This window comes from Pleurodeles waltl, chromosome 9, assembly GCF_031143425.1.
Source record: "Pleurodeles waltl isolate 20211129_DDA chromosome 9, aPleWal1.hap1.20221129, whole genome shotgun sequence".
In the NCBI taxonomy this organism is placed as follows: domain Eukaryota; kingdom Metazoa; phylum Chordata; class Amphibia; order Caudata; family Salamandridae; genus Pleurodeles; species Pleurodeles waltl.
In genome coordinates, this window is record NC_090448.1 from 228,750,664 (window position 1) to 228,773,252 (window position 22,589).

Genomic DNA, 22,589 nt, shown 5'->3' on the forward strand with positions numbered 1-22,589 from the left:
AATTCGACTTGGCAAGTGTACCCACTTGCCAGGCCTAAACCTTCCCTTTTCTTACATGTAAGGCACCCCTAAGGTAGGCCCTAGGTAGCCCCAAGGGCAGGGTGCAGTGTATGGATAAGGTAGGACATATAGTAATGTGGTTTATATGTCCTGACAGTGAAATACTGCCAATTTCGTTTTTCACTGTTGCAAGGCCTGTCTCTCTCATAGGATAATATGGGGGCTACCTTTAAATATGATTAAAGTGTAGATTCCCCTAGAGAGTAGATGGACATGTGGAGTTTGGGGTCCCTGAACTCACAATTAAAACATACATCTTTTAGTAAAGTTGATTTTAAGATTGTGCGTTTGAAAATGCCACTTTTAGAAAGTGAGCATTTTCTTGCTTAAACCATTCTGTGACTCTGCCTTGTTTGTGGATTCCCTGTCTGGGTCAGTTTGACAGTTGGGTTGTTTTTCACCTCGCACTAGACAGTGACACAAAGGGGGCTGGGGTGTAACCTGCATTTCCTGATTAGCCATCTCTGCTAGGAGGGAGGGGTGGAGTGGTCACTCTCATCTGAAAGGACTGTGCCTGCCTCTGACAATGCCGGCTCCAACCCCCTGCTGTGTGTCTGAGGCCTTGCCTGGGCAAGGCAGGATTTCACAAATAGGTGTGAGTTCCCTTTGAAGAAAGGTCACTTCAAAGACTAAAATGGGTATAAGAAGGGCACCCAAATCAACAGACTTTAGAAACACTTCTGGAACCAAGAGGAACCTCTGCCTGGAGAAGAGCTGATCGCTGAGGAAGAAGTGCTGCCCTGCCTGTGACTGTGCTTTGTGGAGCTTTCTTGCAGTGCTGCTTCTGCCAGAGTAAGAGGGCAAAGACTGGACTTTGTGTGCCTTCCATCTTGTGAAGAAATCTCCAAGGGCTTGATTTAGAGCTTGCCTCCTGTTGTTTGAAGTCTCAGGGACAGCAAAGACTTCTCTCTGCCAGCACCTGGAGTCTCTGGAGAGACTCCTGCTCTGACAAGTGGTGCCCTATCCAGTCCCTGGGCCCTTGAAAGGAAAGCTGGTGGAAATCCAAGGAAATCGACTTCGGACGACTCCGGACCAACGCCGCTGCTGAATCCGGTAACGACGCCTGCACCCGACGCCGTGACCCTCGCTGGAACGCGACGCTCTTCGCAGGCCCGACGCCGCTGCAGCCCCGCTGAAGTCCGTGACTCCGTGGAAGTCGCCGCACCACGTCGTGACCGACGCCGCTTGAAGTGCACCGATTCAACGTTTCACACAGACGCCGCGATTCCCGACTTCGCGCCTCGGCTTGTTTTCATTCTTCACCAAAGGTACTGTACTTGGGGGTCTACACGACTCCGTGTCCGGCGCCGCTGGTGTCGGCTTGTTGGGAATGACTCCGTCACAACGCCGTGTTAACATCTCATCCAAGCATTTTTGTTTCTAAGCGCTATTTTTGAGTTTAATCTTTAAAAATTCATAATTTGACTTGTGTATGTTGGATTTTTGTCGTTTTGGTCTTGTTTTGTTTAGATAAATATTTCCTATTTTTCTAAACTGGTGTTGTGTCATTTTGTAGTGTTTTCATTAAGTTACTGTGTGTGTTGGTACAAATATTTTACACCTAGCACTCTGAGGTTAAGCCTACTGCTCTGCCAAGCTACCAAGGGGGTAAGCAGGGGTTAGCTGAGGGTGATTCTCTTTTACCCTGACTAGAGTGAGGGTCCTTGCTTGAACAGGGGGTAACCTGACCGTCAACCAAAGACCCAATTTCTAACAGGAACCAACGCATCACTTTGCTTTTCCGGCACCTCACTTCTCCTGTGGCTTGCATAGTCTTTCTTTTTGACGCATCCCAGGTCCTTTATGCTCAAGAGATACATCCATTGATTCCTATTGATTAATATTTGATTAAACATTTAAAAAGAGATATTTTGACTTGTGTATGTTGGATTTTTGTCGTTTTGATCTTGTTTTACTCAGATAAATATGGGCTATTTTTGTAAACTGGTGTGGAGTCCTTTTGTAGTCTTTTCACTGTTACTGTGGGTGTGTGTGTGTGTGTGTGTACACAAATGCTTTACACATTGCCTTGGAGATTAGTCAGAGCCGAGGGCATCAACATATTATCATACAAAAACAACACACAGCTCATCCTCCCCTTACTAACTCAATTGGCCCCACCAAGCAAACTTCACTAACTGCATGAGCAACACCACTGCTTGGATGAAAAACAACTGCCTCCAGCTCAACCCGGACAAAATCGAAGTCCTTATCTCTGGCAACAACCACTCCCCCTGGGACTGCTCTTGGTGGCCCTCTGAATTTGGACCCCACCCACCCCTGCAGACCATGCCAATAGGCTGAAGCTCATCCTGGACACCAACCTCTCCATGAGCACACAGATCAATGTCGTTGCATCACAGTGCTTTCACATCCTGCGAATGCTACACAATATTTTCAAGTGGATCCCACTTAACACCAGATGAACTGTTACCCAGGCTCTTATCACAAGAAGACTTAACTATGGAATTGCCCTTTTTCTTCGGAATCCCAGCCCATGTTCTACGCCGACTCCAAACCACCCAGAAGACCGCTGCCAGGCTCATCATAAATATCCTAAGAAATAACCACATCTCTCCACACCTTAACAATCTCCACTGGCTCCCAGGCCAGGAAACTTGTAAGTTCAAGCTACTCCCCCACAGCTACAAATATCTCCACAACAGTGGTCCAGTGTACCTACACCACCAACTTCTACCAACCCACCAGATACCTTCAATCTGCGTCCCAGTCAAGCGCACACCTCCCTCGCATCAAGAAGGCCAGAAGCGGAGGATGCTCCTTCTCATACCTCACATCCAAGACCTGGAACGACCTCCCGCAATGCCTCAGAACCTCCCCCCTCATGGACTTCGAAGGAACCACAAGACATGGCTCCTACAGATGAAACAGGAATGATCTCCCCCACCCCCCCACCTTAGGCCTGCCATACTCAGCACCTGAATACCCTCATAGGTGATTAGCCACGCTCTACAAATTCACATAACATGGAATGGAATGGAGTGCTCGGCTGAGTAATCTGGAGACTGTTGTACAACCAGGGCTGGTTTCTGTCTCCAAGAGGTGAGGGGACATCAACTGAACTCTGGATCTCTCGATGGATCTGGATTGCGATCTGTTGGGCCTGAGCATCAGTGAGCCTCGAGTCTCCCCATGCTATTTCCTGGGAGGAGCTGCAAACACAATTATAGAGGCCCAATCGAGCTATGACTGCTTGATCAACATGTGCATGTCCACAACTGCCAAGTGTTGTCATCAGCAACTGCCCACAGGAGATTGGCATTTGCATGGCCACAATGTGTGTGACCATTCTGTGTAAGGGCTGCAAGCGTTCGTTGTACCTCGCCCAATCAGAGGCCTAGCTTGGACCTGCCACCTGCAATCCAAGACCCCAAAAGTTGAAGACACTCGCCATCAGTCCAGTCAGAACCATGGCTACCCAGGATTGCCATCTCCGCTCCAGCTGCTGAAGGACTTGGCATATATGCACTGCCATGTGAAGCCCCAGTGCCCGAAATAGGAGAGAAGAAGAGCTGCTGACCGGCACCCTGCCTCGCCAGCAAAGAGTGCACACTCATGCTTGAAGGGTGGGCAGCAAGTCAGGCCTGGGAGGACTGGACTTTTTTTGTGGTAAGAAGTTGAACTGATACTATGCACACTATAGTGGGGTGACTAATCTGCACCTGAGCTAAATTCATGCTACTACTGCGTTTCTGACAGAAGGAAGAGGGCACCCAGAAACAGGAGGAGGCCTGGACCAGTTGAAGAAGGGAAGAAGCTCAAGACTTTCCGTGGAAGGAAGTGTATATTATTACGCTCAGTTGTGTAATAAAGTTATTTTCTTTCTTCTAAAGATAAGCACTGCTATCCCTTTATTGAATGGTTGATTGTTTAGTGCTCAGCTTGAGGACCCCCACATTACCTCCCAAAGAAACCTGTCACATTCTCACAATCGGTTCCTCTGACAGCCAAGTGTGGGAGGGGTTGCTGAGGAGTGGGACGGACTCTGGGAGATTACAAGCATATTACCTCGATCCCCAAGACTGAGCAGCACAGCCCCCCCAAAATGGGGTCTGAAAACAAACAATAGTTTTTAAATTGCAGTGTGTCTCATTATTCATGGTTTCAACACACAATACGCAGTTCGAATGCAGTATTAGAAATTAATAATAGAGGCGAGTATTTCCATTTCCTTTATGTACAATACAATGTAGAAAGAATGACAAGCACGTGTCTGTGCGACGTTCATTACGTTCCTACATAGTAAATTTACCCTAGAGTACCCAGTATACATTTATGTCAACAGAGTCCCTCAATTAGGCTGTGACTACTGTCAGTTATGGGAACCTTTCACCAGGTAAGTAAGGCAATCTGTGAACTGTGTTTTAAATTAAGCACCGACAGCCTGCTAGTTTATAAGCCATTAAGAAATGGAAATTCACTGATTGCCTTTTAAACCAAGTCGAAGGTAAAACAATCTGCCTCATCCCTGAGCACTTCCAAACACTTCACCAGAAACCACACGCCCAGACTCCAAAGGTCGACGTCACATCAGAGAGTTTTTCTAACACGATTGAGGCCTGAAGGAGGGTACTTGCATTCTCAACGCCTATGTTTTACAACTTTCTGCCTTTGTCAATTTATCTGGAATATGACGATACAATTTCCCCTAACACTTTAAAACTCACCTTTTCAGTGATGCATTGTTACTTGAATTACCTTAAGTGCCTTGCCAGGTGTTTGCTCTTTCCTCCAATCTTTGTTCAGCACGTGCTTTGAAGCACACTTAATTGCTCTAGGCGCTTTACATAGCCAAATGAAATAGAATTAACACAAATCATACACCCAGAGGTGAAATGGCATTTATTCATTGAGTGAGAAGAAAGAAATAAGACAGACACCGAGTTTCTGGCTGCTACTATTGACTTTCAATATTATTGTGATGTCACCTTCTTGTGATGTCATACGTTTGTGATGTAGCTCGTGCTTAGAGTACTATTAAGGGGGATTGCATAATATTAGTTAACCTGCCTTGCCATAAAAAATATTTTGTGTAACCGCCTGTCAATGAGAGGACGAGTCACCCAAAATAGCACTACTGGAAGAGGGACAGAGGAAGTGATATGAACATATGGAAACATGTTAAGTGGAGTCGGGATCAGTTCTTGATACTCCCATAGCTCAATGAAAAGCTCAATTAATAAGGACCCATAGAAAAGGGTGCATTTCGTTGCGATGACGAAAGCCACTACTTGTTCAATTAGCTGCATTATGCTGCTACATTTTTGCATGTTTCTAGACTTCCATGTTTTATCCACGAGTGACTCATTCTCGAAAACACGGGAGGACGAGATCGATTTTTTCGGATTCTTCCCAGAAGATTCCTCTTCTCTGCTAGACTGGGAATGCACACAGAGAGTAACCCCGCCCCTAGTCAATGACGCTATCCATGCACATCAGTCTGCCAGGCCATGGTGGAATGACAGTCGTTGGCAATGTATTCTACAGAGGGAGCACAAACCGTTTTACCTGTACTCCCAGAGGAGTGGCCTACCACAGACCCTGTAGACATCACCCTCGGCAGGAAGGAGACTTTGTCCTGTGCATCTCAGAGACCTGCTTTTATACTCCAGCTAGCTAAGCTGTGGTTGGAGTATTTTCTAGCCCTCTGTCCAGAAATACAGCTGACAGCTTCATCAGGAAACCCCCCCTACATATACTGCACATATCGCCCTGTCCTTCCCCCCACTTTCAATAGGAAGGATCAAGAAGAAACTGTCAAAATCACTCCCGCCTGCCATGGGTAAAAAGGGACCTCAATTCTGATATACAACACTTTCCTAATAGTGTCCTGGACTTTGCATAGAATCAGGTCCTCTATCATCAGGGCCTGGTTCTATAATGCTCTGGAACTTTGTTGTCACATTTCCTTTCAAGGCTGGAACCAACCTTGAAGGATTAGCACCCTTCAAGAAAACGAGGAATTCTGCATCACTCACTGTCCTTAAAAATAAGCTGAGGCTGCAGCCTGGTGCAGTTTTAACTCGAGGTAGAACTAGCCAGACTAGGAGCCACGATGACTTGTCATGCTGACTAGGACCACAGAGAGGTGACCCTGCTATGTGAACTTGCTAATCCATGGTTTCAAACAGACTAATCCTAAGCAACTCACCTACGTTGCTGGTAGGGAGTGCAGAGCAAAAAGCTTCAATTGCCCTTATCTTGCAACTCCAACATGTGCCCCTGGAATTGAGTAAACACACAGTGACCTCCTGGGGTGCCAGTATCTGCTGGTTTCAACTACAAGAAGACCACTATCTTTTCCCTGTTTTTTTAAGAGACATTAGAACATTGGAATGTTGGCATGTCCATTGAAGACAATGGAGTGCTGCGGGCTTTTACAGGCCGGTAAAAGCCCGCAGCGCCAACATTCCAATGTTCGCTTTGTTCACAGCAACAGCTGTGAACAAAGCCTCACGGAGCCCGAGGGGATTTAAATCCCCTCGGGCTCCGTGAACATTTTTTTTTTTTGATAGAACATTCTGCCCTGTGTGGCAGAATGTTCTAATAGCCTTAGAACCCGCCGTAGCGGGCTCTACCGGCTATTAAAGTCCCTCTCCCTTGTTAAATGCCCTCGCCTTCGGCTCGGGCATTTAACGCGGGGAGCGGGCCTTTAATAGCCGGTAGAGCCCGCTACGGCGGGTTCTAAGGCTATATTAGAACATTGGAAGTTGGCAGCTCCATTGAAAACAATGGAGTGCTGCGGGCTTTTACTGGCCGGTAAAAGCCCGCAGCGCCAACATTCCAATGGGCTTTGTTCACAGCAGCAGCTGTGAACAAAGCCTCACGGAGCCCGAGAGGATTCTAATCCCCTCGGGCTCCGTGAGCAATTCGTTTTTTTTAAGAGAACATTCTGCCCTGAGTGGCAGAATGTTCTAATAGCCTTAGAACCCGCCGTAGCGGGCTCTACAGGCTATTAAAGGCCCTTTCCCTTGTTAAATGCCCTCGCCTTCGGCTCGGGCATTTAACTCGGGAGCGGGCCTTTAATATAGCCTTAGAACCCGCCGTAGCGGGCTCTACCGGCTATTAAAGGCCCGCTCCCCGCGTTAAATGCCCGAGCCGAAGGCGAGGGCATTTAACAAGGGAGAGGGACTTTAATAGCCGGTAGAGCCCGCTACGGCGGGTTCTAAGGCTATTAGAACATTCTGCCACACAGGGCAGAATGTTCTATTAAAAAAAAAAAATAAATCACGGAGCCCGAGGGGATTTAAATCCCCTCGGGCTCCGTGAGGCTTTGTTCACAGCTGTTGCTGTGAACAAAGCGAACATTGGAATGTTGGCACTGCGGGCTTTTACCGGCCTGTAAAAGCCCGCAGCAGTCCATTGTCTTCAATGGACATGCCAACATTCCAATGTTCTAATAGCCGGTAGAGCCCGCTATGGCGGGTTCTAAGGCTGTATTCTAGTATGCTAACTGGGACATAGTTCTGTTTGCGTAAAACTCTGACAGAGAGAACCATCTGCTGCAAACTAGGGTTAATCAGCCAGTTCTGTAGGTGAAACATGGCCAGTGGGTATATGCATTTATGTATGTATATGGTATTTCTATTGCGCAAACCTAGCCAAAGGAAGCTGAGTTTTGTACATCGTTAAGGGGGAGCTAAGAGTCAACAAGTTACTGGAGAAGAAGTTGGGTTTTAGACAGTTAATGCACATGGATGTTGTGTTCATTTAAAAAGGTGAGTCTTCTAGCCTTTCCTAAATTGGAGCAGTGTTGAGGTGCCCCTGATCGAAACTCGGACATTGTTCCAGATCCTAGCAGTGGCGTAACAAAAGTGGAGCTGGCCCCCTGCAAAAAACACAGAAAGAGCCCCTCCTCCGGACTCACCCAGGCCAGGTACTATGCTGAGGGGGACCCTGTGGCCTTTCTTACGCCACTGGATTCTAGGTGCATAGATGTAAAAGGTCTGTTGTCTTGTTTTTTTCTTTTTTACACTTCTTAGTCTGCTTTAGATGGTGAGTCGGTCTGCGATATAAGCAGGCATGTTGGTGGTGATGGTTTTGTAAACGATACACCTGGTTTTGAGGATGCTGCAGGGCGGCAAGTGGCACCAATAGAGTTTCATCATGTTGGGGGTGATGTGAGCTCATTTCTTCAGGCCCTGGATAAGATGTGCTGCAGCATATAAAATGCTCTTAAGGGGTACAAATGTGGAGTCTGGAAGGCCATGTAGTTATGCATTACCACCATCTAGATGCAAGATGGCAAGGGCTTCAACAGAAGTTCTGAAGTAGCTTTTTGGAAGTAACAGTTTGGCATTCTTTGGAAGAGAGAGCGGGTAACAGGCCATCTTTTTTTTTGGCACTGTGTTCCTTGAGGGTGAGGTTGGTGTCCAGGGTTAACCCAGGTCACATGGCTTTCGGTAAAAGTTGAAGTTCGAAGCTGTTAAGGTTCATGTCATTGAGCCAAGGTTGTTCTGTATCTTCTTTGTTGTTTTTGGCAAATAACAGGAATTCTGTCTTTGTTGGGTTGTGCTTCAGGAGAGCACTGGGCAGTATTTGTTGTGTTGAATATCTGAAGTAGAGGACACGCTCAAGTAGACTTGCATGATCATTGGCATATTGATGAAACCTGGTTCCGTTATCTGTGAGTAGAGCACCAAGCAGCTCCAGGTGAAGGTTGAAGATGTCTGGAGACAGTCGGAAACCAGGGGGAGTCCACAAGTGATAAAGGTGATTCTAACAACAGCAATCTTTGACCATGGCTTGTAACTGGAAACCAAAATACATGCTCCTGAAGTTGAAGGACATCTTTGAATGACAACAACAAGATGCCCACCAGTCTCTCAGCAGCCTGTGGAGCACTGAAATAGAACCATGACAGTTGAGTTTCATGATGCCTCTGAAGGCCTTGAAAGTCCCTCAAAGATTCTCAATTTGAGGTCAGTTTCTGGAAATTATGTTGGCCAATTCCTTCAAATCTTATCCGTTGGATGGCCTTTCCTGGTTACCAGAAAAAAACAAATACAGACAATCCCATTACTATAAAATTGTCATTAGACTCTGTACCTTAGAGTGTAATGTAAGAAAAAATAGCGCAGTGCTATGGTTTTCATTTAAAAAGTGCAGGGCCATCTTTAAAATCCCAAATAGAAATGGGACATTCTGACCTATAATGATCTTAGGGTACTTGCTCCAGCACCATCCAGTGAAGCAAAGATGGCCATGGGAAAAAAACAGGTAGACACTATAAAATGGCTACTGTTGAGTGGAGATGGAGAATAGTCATATTTCGTAAACAAATAAAAGATAATTATGCTCCTCTGTAACTGCAGTGATACTCTCGTACTGCTGTAAATGTAAAGAATCCTTATATTTTAATTAAACATGCAGGAGATCCAATAGTTAGAATATGCATTAACTGTAAGAATGGGAAGTGGAAGATAAAAAAGGGGAAGGGGGTTACGAAAACTGTTGTCAGACAAACCTGTATTCTTGGTCAACCTTCCTGTGTATCCCAGTCACTATGTCAGAGAGTTATGCATGAGGAACTGCATACATTTGAGGGCAAATTATATAGCTATGTCCGTTTTGTGTTAAGATAGAGAAATACACACTGTAGACAGCTGGCTAATGATATTCAATTCAGGGACAAGCGAAAACGTTGCATGCAACCCAAACACAAAATTGTATGATGCTTTGCTTGTCTGAAAATTTTAAGTATTTTGAATCTGTTTAACGGATTTGCTAAAGGTGTATTCCTTTGGGCAGATTTCATTGTAGTTGTACTCTTTTCAGTTAGATATGGAGTGACGCCTTGCCTTTTAGAAACAAATGAGATCGGAACATCTGTAACCACAGCACATATCTATAGCATAAATCAACCAAACTTTGTTCGGCAAAATAAAGCCATTTAAGTACATCGTTAGAAGCTTTACTTGACGTTTGTACAAAATTCCCAACTCAGATTATATTTAACCAGGTTACTGTTAGGATCTTTACATTATTTCTCGCTTTCCCACAGTAAGGCACTTGGTTTGATAACCTCCCTAAATGCCCCTGCGACAATTGTTCAGATCAATCTATCTATAGATCATTATCGAGATTCACCTGAGTATTGGATGTATGTGCAAATCTCAGAGCGGAAGTGTTTTGTTTATGCGAGAAACTTAATGTACAAGTTAATTACCTTCAGTAACGGAATATCTGCTAGAGATATTATCTAGTTGCAGATTCCTTACCTTAGAATTTCCCCAGGCGTCAGACTGGATCCAGAGATTTTTCTTCGAACAATACCCTTGCACGTCGGCAGGTGGCGTCGGTCGAGTCCACAGGCGTCATGGTCACCGTGATGATGTCGGAAGTAGTATATAGACGCTGCCCTCGTGCAGTGAAGTCAGTTTCTTTTAACGACTTTTCACTCAAAAGTGCAGAGCCGCTAAGAACACTGAGATTGGTGCACCAGAGCTAAGGACCTGAAAGGGGGAATCCCTGTCCCTAGAAATCAGTTCACAAGCGGGGAGAATGGGTGGGCGGTAAGGAATCTTCAACTAGAATATGTCTCTACCAGATATTTTGTTACCGAAGGTAAGTAACTTGTACATCTCATAATGGCTTCTAGTAAAAGATTCTTTACCTTAGAATAGATACCCAATCAATGCTATCCTCGGTGGTGGGCTGCGAACCAAGATCATACTAGGAAGTCCTGCAGGACCGAACAACCAAAATAGCCACCCCGACGGACCTGACTATCCAGGCAGTAGTGCTTAGCAAACGTGTGCAGGGACGCCCACGTAGCTGCCTGGCAGATATCCAGGACAGGAACTCGGCATGCTAACGCAGTGGAAGCAGCAGTTGCTCTGGTGGAATGAGCATGCAAGCCTTCAGGAGGTTGCTTTTTGGCCAAAACGTAGCACATTTTGATTCAAAGAAGCACCCATTGAGAGATGGTATGCTTTTGCACCGCCTTCCCTTTTTTCGCACCCACATACCCAACGATGAGTTTATCGTCCACCCGGAAATCGCTCGTACGATTGAGGTAGAACGCCAATGCTCTTTTTGGTTCCAGACAATAGAGTCTCTCCTCCTCATGGGAAGGACGTGGGGGTGCGTAGAAAGTAGGCAGAGTGATGGACTGGTGTAAGGAAATGCCTCCTTGGCATGGTTACCCCCTGACTTTTTGCCTTTTGTTGATGCCAGTTATGATTGAAAGTGTGCTGGGACCCTGCTACCCAGGCCCCAGCACCAGTGTTCTTTCCCTAAACTGTACCTTTGTTCCCACAATTGGCACAGCCCAGGCACCCAGATAAGTCCCTTGTAAATGGTACCCCTGGTACCAAGGGCACTGATGCGAGGGAAGGTCTCTAAGGGCTGCAGCATGTCTTATGCCACCCTGGGGACCCCTCACTCAGCACATGCACACTGCCTCACAGCTTGTGTGTGCTGGTGGGGAGAAAATGAATAAGTCGACATGGCACTCCCCTTAGAGTGCCATGCCCACTTCACACTGCCTGTGGCATAGGTAAGTCACCCCTCTAGCAGGCCTTACAGCCCTAAGGCAGGGTGCACTATACCACAGGTGAGGGCATATGTGCATGAGCACTATGCCCCAACAGTGTCTAATCAAAACCTTAGACATTGTAAGTGCAGGATAGCCATAAAGAGTATATGGTCTGGGAGATTGTCAAACACAAACTAAACAGTTCCATAATGGCTACACTGAAATCTGGGAAGTTTGGTATCAAACTTCTCAGCACAATAAATGAACACTGATGCCAGTGTGGAATTTATTGTAAAATGCACCCAGAGGGCATCTTAGAGATGCCCCCTGAATACCAGTCCGACTCCTAGTGCTAGGCTGACCAGTTTCTGCCAGCCTGCCACAACCTGACGAGTTTCTTGCCACATGGGGAGAGTGCCTTTGGCCAGGAACAAAGCCTGTACTGGGTGGAGGTGCTTCTCACCTCCCCCTGGAGGAACTGTAACACCTGGTGGTGAGCCTCAAAGGCTCATACCTTTTGTTACAGCACCCCAGGGCATCCCAGCTAGTGGAGATGCCCGCCCCTCCGGCCACTGCCCCCACTTTTGGCGGCAAGGCTGGAGGAGATAATTAGAAAAACAAGGAGGAGTCACCCACCAGTCAGGACTGCCCCTAAGGTGTCCTGAGCTGAGGTGACCCCTGCCTTGAGAAATCCTCCATCTTGAGATTGGACGATTCCACCAATAGGATTAGGGATGTGCCCCCCTCCCCTCAGGGAGAAGGCACAAAGAGGGTGTAGCCACGCTCAAGGACAGTAGCCATTGGCTACTGCCCTCGTGACCTAAACACACCCCTAAATCTAGTATTTAGGGGCGACCGAGAACCCAGGAAATCAGATTCCTGCAACCTACAACAAGAAGAAAGACTGCTGGCCTGAAAGCCCTGCAGACACGATGGAGACGACAACTGACTTGACCCCAGCCCTACCGGCCTGTCTCCAGACTCAAAGAACCTGCACAGTGATGCATCTGACAGGGACCAGCGACCTCTGAAGCCTCAGAGGACTGCCCTGAACCCAAAGGACCAAGAAACTCCCAAAGAATAGCAGCACTGTTCAAAAACAGCAACAACTTTGCAACTTTCAAAGTCTTCACTCTTCTCACCGGAAGCGTGAGACTTCACACTCTGCACCCGACGCCCCCGGCTCGAGCTCCAGACAGCCAACACTGCATGGACCCCTTTGGACCACCACAGTGACGCATGCAGAGAGGATCCAGAGGCTCCCCCTGAGCGCGACTGCCTGGAATAAAGAACTCAAAGCCCTTAGTTTATTTTAAGAACCACAGGTTCAAGATTTACAAGTAATACTTCAAATGAAAGGTATTTCACTCAGGTATCATAGGAACTTTGAATCAGCAAAATAGCACATATAGTTTTGACAAAAATGGCAATAAGCTATTTTAAAACTAGACACAGTGAAAATTTCAACAGTTCCTGGGGGAGGTAAGTATTTGTTAGTTTTGCAGGTAAGTAAACCACCTACAGGGTTCAAAGTTGGGTCTAAGGTAGCCCACCGCTGGGGGTTCAGGGCAACCCCAAAGTTACCACACCAGCAGCTCAGGGCCGGTTAGGTGCAGAGGTCAAAGTGGTTCCCAAAACACATAGGCTTTAATTGAGAAGGGGGTGCGCCGGTTCCAGTCTGCCAGCAGGTAGGTACCCGCGTCTTCGGAGGGCAGACCAGGGGGGTTTTGTAGGGCACTGGGGGGGGACACAAGTCAGCACAGAAAGTACACCCTCAGCGGCACGGGGGCAACCGGGTGCACTGTGCAAACAGACATCGGGTTCGCAAAAGGTTTCAATGGGAGACCCAGGGGTCTCTTCAGCGAAGCAGGCAGGCAAGGGGGGGGGCTCCTCGGGGTAGCCACCACCTGGGCATGGGAGAGGGCCACCTGGGGGTCGCTTCTGCACTGGAGGTCGGATCCTTCAGGTCCTGGGGGCTGCGGGTGCAGTGTCTTTACCAGGCGTCGGGGTCTTGGAAGCAGGCAGTCGCAGTAAGGGGGAGCCTCTGGATTACCTCTGCAGGCGTCGCTGGGGGGGATCACTGGGGTCAACTCTGGCTACTCACAGGGTCGCAGTCGCCGGGGAGTCCTCCCTGTAGTGTTTCTCCGCAGGTTGAGCCGGGGGCATCGAGTGTAGAATGGAAAGTCTCACGCTTCCAGCGGGAAACGTGGAGTCCTTTTAAAGTTGTTTCTTTGTTGCAAGTTTTGGTTTCTTTGGAACAGGGCCGCTGTCCTCGGGAGTTCTTGGTCTTTTTAGATACATGGGAAGTCCTCAGAGGCTTCAGAGGTCGCTGGACCCTGGCGAGCGCGTTGCTGTTGCAGTTTCTCTCAAAGTGGGGAGACAGGCCGGTAGGCAGGTGGTGTCTCTGTCTTCTCTGCAGGCTTCAGGTCAGCAGTCCTTCTTCGTCTTAGGTTGCAGGAATCTGTTTTCCTAGGTTCTGGGGGCCCCTAAATACTCAATTTAGGGGTGTGTTTAGGTCTGGGGGGGGTTAGTAGCCAATGGCTACTAGCCCTGAGGGTGGCTACACCCTCTTTGTGCCTCCTCCCTGAGGGGAGGGGGGCACATCCCTAATCCTATTGGGGGAATCCTCCATCTGCAAGATGGAGGATTTCTAAAAGTCAGAGTCACCTCAGCTCAGGACACCTTAGGGGTTGTCTTGACTGGCCAGTGACTCCTCCTTGTTTTTCTCATTATCTCCTCCAGCCTTGCCACCAAAATTGGGGCCGTGGATAGAGGGGCGGGCATCTCCACTAGCTGGAATGCCCTGTGGCGCTGTAACAAAGGGGGTGAGCCTTTGAGGCTCACCGCCAGGTGTTACAGCTCCTGCAGGGAGAGGTGAGAAGCACCTCCACCCAGTACAGGCTTTGTTACTAGCCACAGAGTGACAAAGGCACTCTCCCCATGTCGCCAGCAACATGTCTGGTGTGTGGCAGGCTGGCAAAACTAGTCAGCCCACACTGGAAGTCGGGTATGTTTTCAGGGTGCATCTCTAAGATGCCCTCTGGGGTGTATTTCACAATAAAATCCACGCTGGCATCAGTGTGCATTTATTGTGCTGAGAAGTTTGATACCAAACTTCCCAGTTTTCAGTGTAGCCATTACGGTGCTGTGGAGTTCGTGTAGGACAGACTCCCAGACCATATACTCTTATGGCTACCCTGCACTTACAATGTCTAAGGTTTTGCTTAGACACTGTAGGGGCATAGTGCTCATGCACTTATGCCCTCACCTATGGTATAGTGCACCCTGCCTTAGGGCTGTAAGGCCTGCTAGAGGGGTAACTTATCTATACCTGTAGGCAGTGTGAGGTTGGCATAGCACCCTGAGGGGAGTGCCATGTCGACTTAGTCATTTTCTCCCCACCAGCACACACAAGCTGGCAAGCAGTGTGTCTGTGCTGAGTGAGGGGTCCCCAGGGTGGCATAAGACATGCTGCAGCCCTTAGAGACCTTCCCTGGCATCAGGGCCCTTGGTACCAGAGGTACCAGTTACAAGGGACTTACCTGGATGCCAGGGGGTGCCAATTGTGGAGACAAAGGTACAGTTTAGGGAAAGAACACTGGTGCTGGGGCCTGGTTAGCAGGCCTCAGCACACTTTCAAATCATAACTTGGCATCAGCAAAGGCAAAAAGTCAGGGGGTAACCATACCAAGAAGGCATTTCCTTACATCTCCCATCGGGCACAGCTTGGGAGACAATAGCACGGGCCTTCTCTGGTATCTGCGGCAAGACTTGCGCAACCGTATCCCACAAAGAGTGAGTATAGCGGCCCAAAAGGCATGCGGTGTTCACAGACCGCAGCGCGAGACTGGAGGACGAAAACAACTTCTTGCCAAACTGTTCCAGCCTTTTGGATCCCCTATCCGGGGGTGCGGAAGGGAATGTCCCTGAAGAAGAGGAAGCCTGGATAACAAGACTCTCAGGTGTGGGGTGTTGGGACAGGAATTTAGGGTCGTTCTGAGCGGGCCGATGGCAGAGTGTGATAGTCCTATTTACAGGAACCCCTGTGTTGGGTTTGGACCATGTACCTAAAAGGACATCGGTGAGGGCCTCATTAAACAGCAAAAGGGGTTCTGAAGTAGAAGCCTCAGGCGGAAGCACCTCTGTCAGGAAATTAGAGCTGACCTCAACAGTGGGAAGCTCGAGACCAAGGACCTCAGCTGCCCTACTGACCACCATACCATAAGTTGCTTCCTCCGCCGTAGCCACAGTAGGAGGAGACAGCATGCCAGCGTCAGGAGAAGTATCCAGACCACTGGCTTCGCCCAATTCCTGAGCCCAGTCCATAGCAGGGTCATCCTGGTATTCATAAGGGTCCAGGGACCCCTCCAATTCCTCCCCATATTCGTACCCATAAGAAAAAGGGACTGAATCTGACCTCGGGTGAATAAGCCCCATCGAAGCCGAAGCCGGCGTAGGCCGATGCCGCTCTGACTCCAAGTCATCGAGGATAAGAATTGGGTCGACGTCAATAGTGGGCACCACCGATGTCGGGGGCGTCGATAATCGACCCGGCGCCGGGGAAGGTCTCAAGGGTGTGACCGGCGCCAGTGCGGATCCGTTCACGGATCTGGAGGTGTCCTCGGTGGCCGGAGCTGAAGCTGCCGATGCGGAACCCAAAGGCCCTCAGTCGAACCCCTTGCACCCGGAGGTGCTGTATCGGGGTCGGACCGCCCAAATATGAGGCGCATGGTCTCATAAAACTCCTTAAGCTGGGCGGGGGTCGCTCCGGCTCTGGGAAAGTCGGGGAAGTGCGGAGCCGACCCAGATGCAGGCTCTGAGGACGGAGGCCTTGTGCGTGGACGTTCTTCCCACATCGTGTCAGCTGAGTGACGGGGCAAAGTCAAAGAACGATGGGACTTCTTCGACTTCTTCTTCTTCTTACCTTGACCCGAGGATTTAGAAGAAGACGAGTGGTGATGACTCCGCGGCCGATCTCAAGACCTTCCTCTCGAGCGAGACAAGGGCCTACGTGGAGTCGGAGTCATGGTCGCGCTCGAGACACCACAGACAAACCTGATGAGGTCCGTCACCAACATCGTCCGATGACAGTCCGCACATGGCTTGAACCCGGTCTTCAGGGACATCCTCGACGCACCTAAGTTTCACAGAAAAAAGTAAACAAAACAGTAGAATTCAGCCAAAAAATAGCCAGGGTAGCTCTTCTCCAGATCAGCGCGTGGCGTGTAGCGCGGAAAGAAAAGAACTGACGTCACTGCGCGAGGGCGGCGTCCATATACTACTCTCGACGTCATCACGGCGACCACAACACCAACCACGCCCGCAGATTCGACCGACGCCACCTGCCGACACGCAAGGGTATTGCTCGAAGAAAAATCTCTGGATCCAGTCTGACGCCTGGGGGAAATTCTGAAGTAAGGAATCTGCAACTAGAAGTCTCTATCAGATGCTAAGAGCTGAGATATGTTGATAATAAATTCTGTGATTACATTGTCGTAAAAAGATTTGTGACAGCACCTGTTGTGATTCTGGCAAATATGCTATATAATAGTCTCTCCCGAGGATTTATTTTTTTATTAGAAATTTCTGCCAAAATGAGTAAGGTATCTCCATGATGGACACAGGTTTAAAGCAATCATAGCACAAGACAGACACAGCCACAAAAAAGGAGCACAGTTGTGGACAAGTACCAGGGTGCTTACCGTACAAAAGCTTCGACATCAGTATTATTCAATTCTAGGTACTTCTCATACTGCTTGGCATAAGCCTGCAGCGGCAATAATGCTTTAGAAATGGCATTGTGAATGGTCTTGCGCAGCTCCTCAACTGGTGGCTCATGAAGACCGACTGATTCCAGCAAAGGTGTACCACTGATAAACATTTCCTCCATCACAAACTGAAAACAAGAGAAGAAAAAATATTAAAAGATGGATTTCAGCATTGATAAAGAAAAAGAAAAAAAAGGAAAACAACATGTACCTTGGAACAGCGGACCTCTGATTTGTAGCTACAGTTCTCTCCCTTCCTCTACAAGAACACCTCTCTCAGAAATCCCCTATGCATTTGTTGTCTGAGTGTACCACTGCTGTATGTCTCTCACCCGTGCCTTAATATGTAACACGACTGTGTACATGTGTTATTTACATATGAAGCACTCTTCTATCTTTGTGACTACGTCATCAACCTAAAATACTTAAATAATTAAAATAAATTAAATGTTAGGAAACAAGAAAGCAAAAAATAATAGCTGTAGCGTCAGGTTGCCCTAAAGGGTTTGGGCATTAGGCTTAATCAGTGCCATTCTGTGTTTGCCAGGCACATAAACTCAAGAACTACTAAAGGAAGATCAGAAGTTGCTGCAGAAGACCAGCCGCCTGAAGAACTCAACTACAGAACTCAGCAAGCAATATGGTAAATGATGTAGCTGCATGCTGAGGAGGTGCAAAGTGATAGCCAGGTTGAAGGATGTCTTCCACATCTGAATGTGGGGCAAAATCCTTTCAAAGGGAAAATATGTGTCATCATGTATTAAAAATGTTCTTGAGAACGTTGTATTCCTCTATTTATTTCAACGGGGAGTTTAACTTTTATTTCTGTTCCACCAGTCTCCTACCACTGATCCACATTCTCAGAATGTGTCCTCACAGCTGGTGGACACCAGTGCTGTGCCAATTAGGATGCAAAGCTAACAATGTATTACTCCAAAGTAGGGTGTATTTTCCACAGAAAAACCGCTTATCTGATCTCACACTTTACCAGGAACCTGTGTTACGCCTTTTGTTTCCACTAGTGATGTATGCACATAGAGGTAGTTATAAACCATGAGCATACTCAAAGACAAATAACACACTATAGAGTTGAGGTGTCATATGGGTATTTATAAGGACACAAAAAGATGAGGAAAATATTTAGGCAGAACACAGAAGTGTAAGGAACTTATAGATGGGGTGATTTCGCCTGGTAGGTAAATTAATCTGCTCCAATCTACAGCCTTGAAGATGATGCATCAGATGTTGAAGGAAGTGTGAACCGGAAAAGGGAGCCAAATGAACTCCCCCAGGATAGCAGAAATCCTGTGAACCGTCGTCATTCTACTGCCAGTTAGGCAGATGGAGTGCACACTTTAAGAGGAGTCAGATAGGATTCTCACATGCTGGTGTGCAGGGCACTGCCCCAGCAAAATGCTAACGTCTAATTCAGGAGGAAAAGCTTTCACACTGCAATGCAGGAAGGGCGGAAGCTGGGCAGTTTCTGCAATGTATGTTCTAAAACCTCTTTCAATGTGGAATCTCAAACTTCTGACACTGTAGGCAAATGTTTGACTTATATCATTGTCTCCCCATTCACAGATTCTTCCTTAAGATAATGATTTCGTTTCTCCGACTCCACCTCAAAAAGTGCATAGAATTCCTTCATTCTAATGGCCATCATGACTCTCTCTGCATAACACACTTGAGGTTCGAACTCAGTGCCCAGACGCTTGTCTCTAGACACATGGCAAACAAGATCAGATCATATTTGACTTTTGCCATGATTCCAAAAACTGAGAAAAGGTATATAGAACAAAAGTCGCTTCCATTTGGAATATAAAAATGAACAACTTCCCTACACTTCTTTTTGATTTTGCCTAGTACCATTTTAATTTATATTATTTAAAAATGTAACACCTGAACAGCTGACAAACGTAACGTAGGAGGTCAAATTTAGGTCGCTTTTAGGCTAATACAGTAAACTGCAGCAATTCCAAAGCGATTGTACCTAATTGACAGAGCAGCTGTTGCAACACCACTGCTTAGAAAATTTACTTTTAACTGTGGAGTTCAAGACATGAAATCACTTGAATTCCACAGTCATATGTGGATTCCCATCAGGTGGAGAGAAGGTCTTGCAGAAGGACAGAGTCTGGCCTGCTTGAATGTAATAAAGAGCGATCTGCAGCAGACTATAAATGGAGGTAGCTCCTGGCTGTAGCAGGGCTCTATAGGTTGTATGCCTGAGTAGCCATAACAAAAATGGTATAGAACACAAATATCATGGCATATTGTTGACAAAAAATATGGCTCTATTGTGTGTATATTTTCTCCAGTGGCAAAAGATTTTTATAAATGATATTTAGGAAAGAATATTTTTGTTAGACAGTGTATAGGCCACGGTCCTCGCGTACCATGATGGTGGCTGCAACTGAAAGGGGGTTGCAAGGTAGGGGAGAGGAATAAGGACATAAAAAAAAAAACCTTACCTTTCTTCTGGAGATGTGTTTGCGTCTTCTCCGTCATCTTCCCGGCAGTACACAGGCCCTCAGCAAATCACGACGCTGCTATCACCAGCATGACGGCTGCGTTGCAATTGGTGTGAGCGCTCTGCTTCTGCGCTCACTTAGGGAGTGGGAGCCTGTTCACTTTCTCCGCCCAGCTGTTCAATATAGCTGAGTGGAGAAATGCAAAGTGTACATGTCTGTTTCGCCGGCCCAGCACAGCCGGCCAAACAGACATGCACACTTATTGTGCACGCAACTCCTCTCTCCAGCCTCTTCCAGCCTCCTCTGCCCCCCTCCAGCCCAGCACCACCCTAACCCGGCTCCCAGGAAAAATAAAATGATAAAAACACTTTGTTATTATCATTTTATTTTTCCTTCCCCTTCCGCTTAAAAGCAGTGGGGCGACGCTCCTCCGCCTTAGCGGAGGAGCCATCCCTGTCATACCATACCAAACAAACAGATCTAGGGACTGAGGATAAGCTGAACATCACAAATCTGTTTCTTTTAGAGTTTGTGAGATCAGAGGAAGCCCTGGTCACTGGCTGTTCCCCAAGCTGACACAACTGGTTTTGGCATCTGGTCCGTCATAGAATCTTTCCCTAAGGAAAGGTTCTTTTTGCTAGGGAAAACAGTTTTTCAGGCCTTTGTCCTGTGACCCGTGACCATTTCCTTTTTTATTTTTCTGTTATATATTTTAAAACCTTGATTATTTTACATGTTATAAGCATTTATCTTCCAGGTTCTGGCTAGGTACACATTAGTCCCTTTAGACACTTTGAAAACGTGCTTGCCATGGTGCATTGGTTCATGGCACACGTCTTTCTTTGTTTAATATCTCACAGGGTTTCCTAGTCATAGCATACATGCATAGTTCTCAGTGCTTCATCAAGTATGTCCCTTTGCCGCTTTCACTGGTATCCAAGTCAGTTCTTTCAACATCATCAAAGCATACAGCATGATTTTACATGAATTAATGAGTGATTTACTCCATTTAGAGCACTCGCGCATGCAATTTCAGCGAGAATTGGTTTATCTTTTAGATGTTTCTTCGATAATGTTTTGACATTTTAACATGCTAATTTCCTGACGATTTCCTTGATTAATATCTGATATTACCATATGCTGATTTTATAATATAATATGTAAATATATATATCTATGTATGTGTGTGTGTGTGTATATATATATATATATATATATATATCACTGAAAAAAGCAAAGGTTACAGGGACGTTATAGTTAAGTTGATGTTTTACCCTAACAAAACCATAGAAATTCAGCATTTATAGTTCTACTTATATTTAAGTTAAGAAACTATCACTCATTGCCTAAAGTTACTTTCCAGCATGAGTTATAGGGCCTGATTCTAACTTTGGAGGACGGTGTTAAACCGTCCCAAAAGTGGCGGATATACCACCTACCGTATTACGAGTCCATTATATCCTATGGAACTCGTAATACGGTAGGTGGTATATCCGCCACTTTTGGGACGGTTTAACACCGTCCTCCAAAGTTAGAATCAGGCCCATAGTTTCTCCAGATAAGCATAATCATTAGTATAACTATAACTGCTGAATTTCTATGGTTTTGTCGGGGTAAAACGTCAACTTAACAATAACGTCGATGTAACATTTGGTGTTTTTCAGTGAATTTCTATGCTATATTCAACTCGCACGTTAATAAGCAACATATAAAGTAAACAGTGCAGTGGTCACACCTGTATGTTTCTTATGGTTGGAGGCCATTGCGTTTGCTATGTTGCTTTTCTATTTAGGATATTGCAATAATAAAGTTGTAATAGTGGGGTTGAAATGCATTTTTCATCCACGATCCCCGCATCTAACCTGTTTGGGGGTTCACTTGTAGCATGTGTTGTCATTTATGATTAGTCCTGGGACATTTATGATTAGTGCTGTGGCTACACATGCTCTATGCTTATGAGAGCTTTTTATAGATTCAATTTGATAGTTTGAAACTATGGAGTTGTTTTGATATCTCTTTTTTTTTTACTTTCTAATGTTTTTTATCTATCTATTTATGGGGTTCTTTGGGACTTTCCTCTCTAATAATTATTTATTGCGGGTGTTGCCTTCTGTAGTCACATACTGTTTTCGTAATTGTATTGGCTGTACGCACAAGGTAAGTTTGTAGGTGTTTTTAATAATTTGTAAGGTGGTGGCACGTTTGCAGTCCTTCTTGGGTGTTTGTTTTCTCAGTATCAGTTGTGTAATTTAATTTACCTTTGATCGGTGTTATAGTGGTTTTAATAGAAGTCCTTTTTAGACGCTTGGGATCTTAACATCAACAATCATGTTACCAAGAGTGATGTTTCTTTTAAACTATTCTTTGTGTAACTATATTATTGGCTAGGGCATGGTGTTTGGAGGTGGTTTAGTTATTTTCAAGAAGGTACTTATGTTTTTTAGTCTGATTTGGTGTTTATTTCTGCATGATTCGTTATGAGGCTCTTGTTTTTTTATTTTATTTTAATGGACATTGTGTTAGTAAAGATATCAGTTGTTTTTTGTGGTTTGCACATTGACGGTTGGAGATGTAGTAATTTAGTGTTGTATGGGCTGTAAACAGAAGTTCCTTGATATTGTTATCAGCACTCATACGACTCTTTCCAAATGGCAACTGTTAGAACAGGCCTTTTCACACGCCTAGTAGTCCATTGTTTATGTTTACCTTTCGGGTTCTTTCAGTTGTGGCACCCGACACTTTGGTGTTTTGATGCATGGCGTCCTTGAGTTTGCAGCCCTGCCAAGTGCC

The 22,589-nt window shown here is 46.4% G+C and overlaps 1 protein-coding gene across 1 annotated transcript in view; it reads right to left on the reverse strand.

Annotated features, from left to right (window-relative positions):
• Nucleotides 1–22,589, reverse strand: part of DNAH1 (dynein axonemal heavy chain 1) — an 827,745-nt gene that overhangs the window by 645,259 nt on the left and 159,897 nt on the right. The window contains exon 13 of the mRNA XM_069206595.1: nt 17,263–17,456. Coding sequence (XP_069062696.1) covers nt 17,263–17,456 — 194 coding nt within the window. The remainder of the gene's footprint in view (nt 1–17,262; nt 17,457–22,589) is intronic.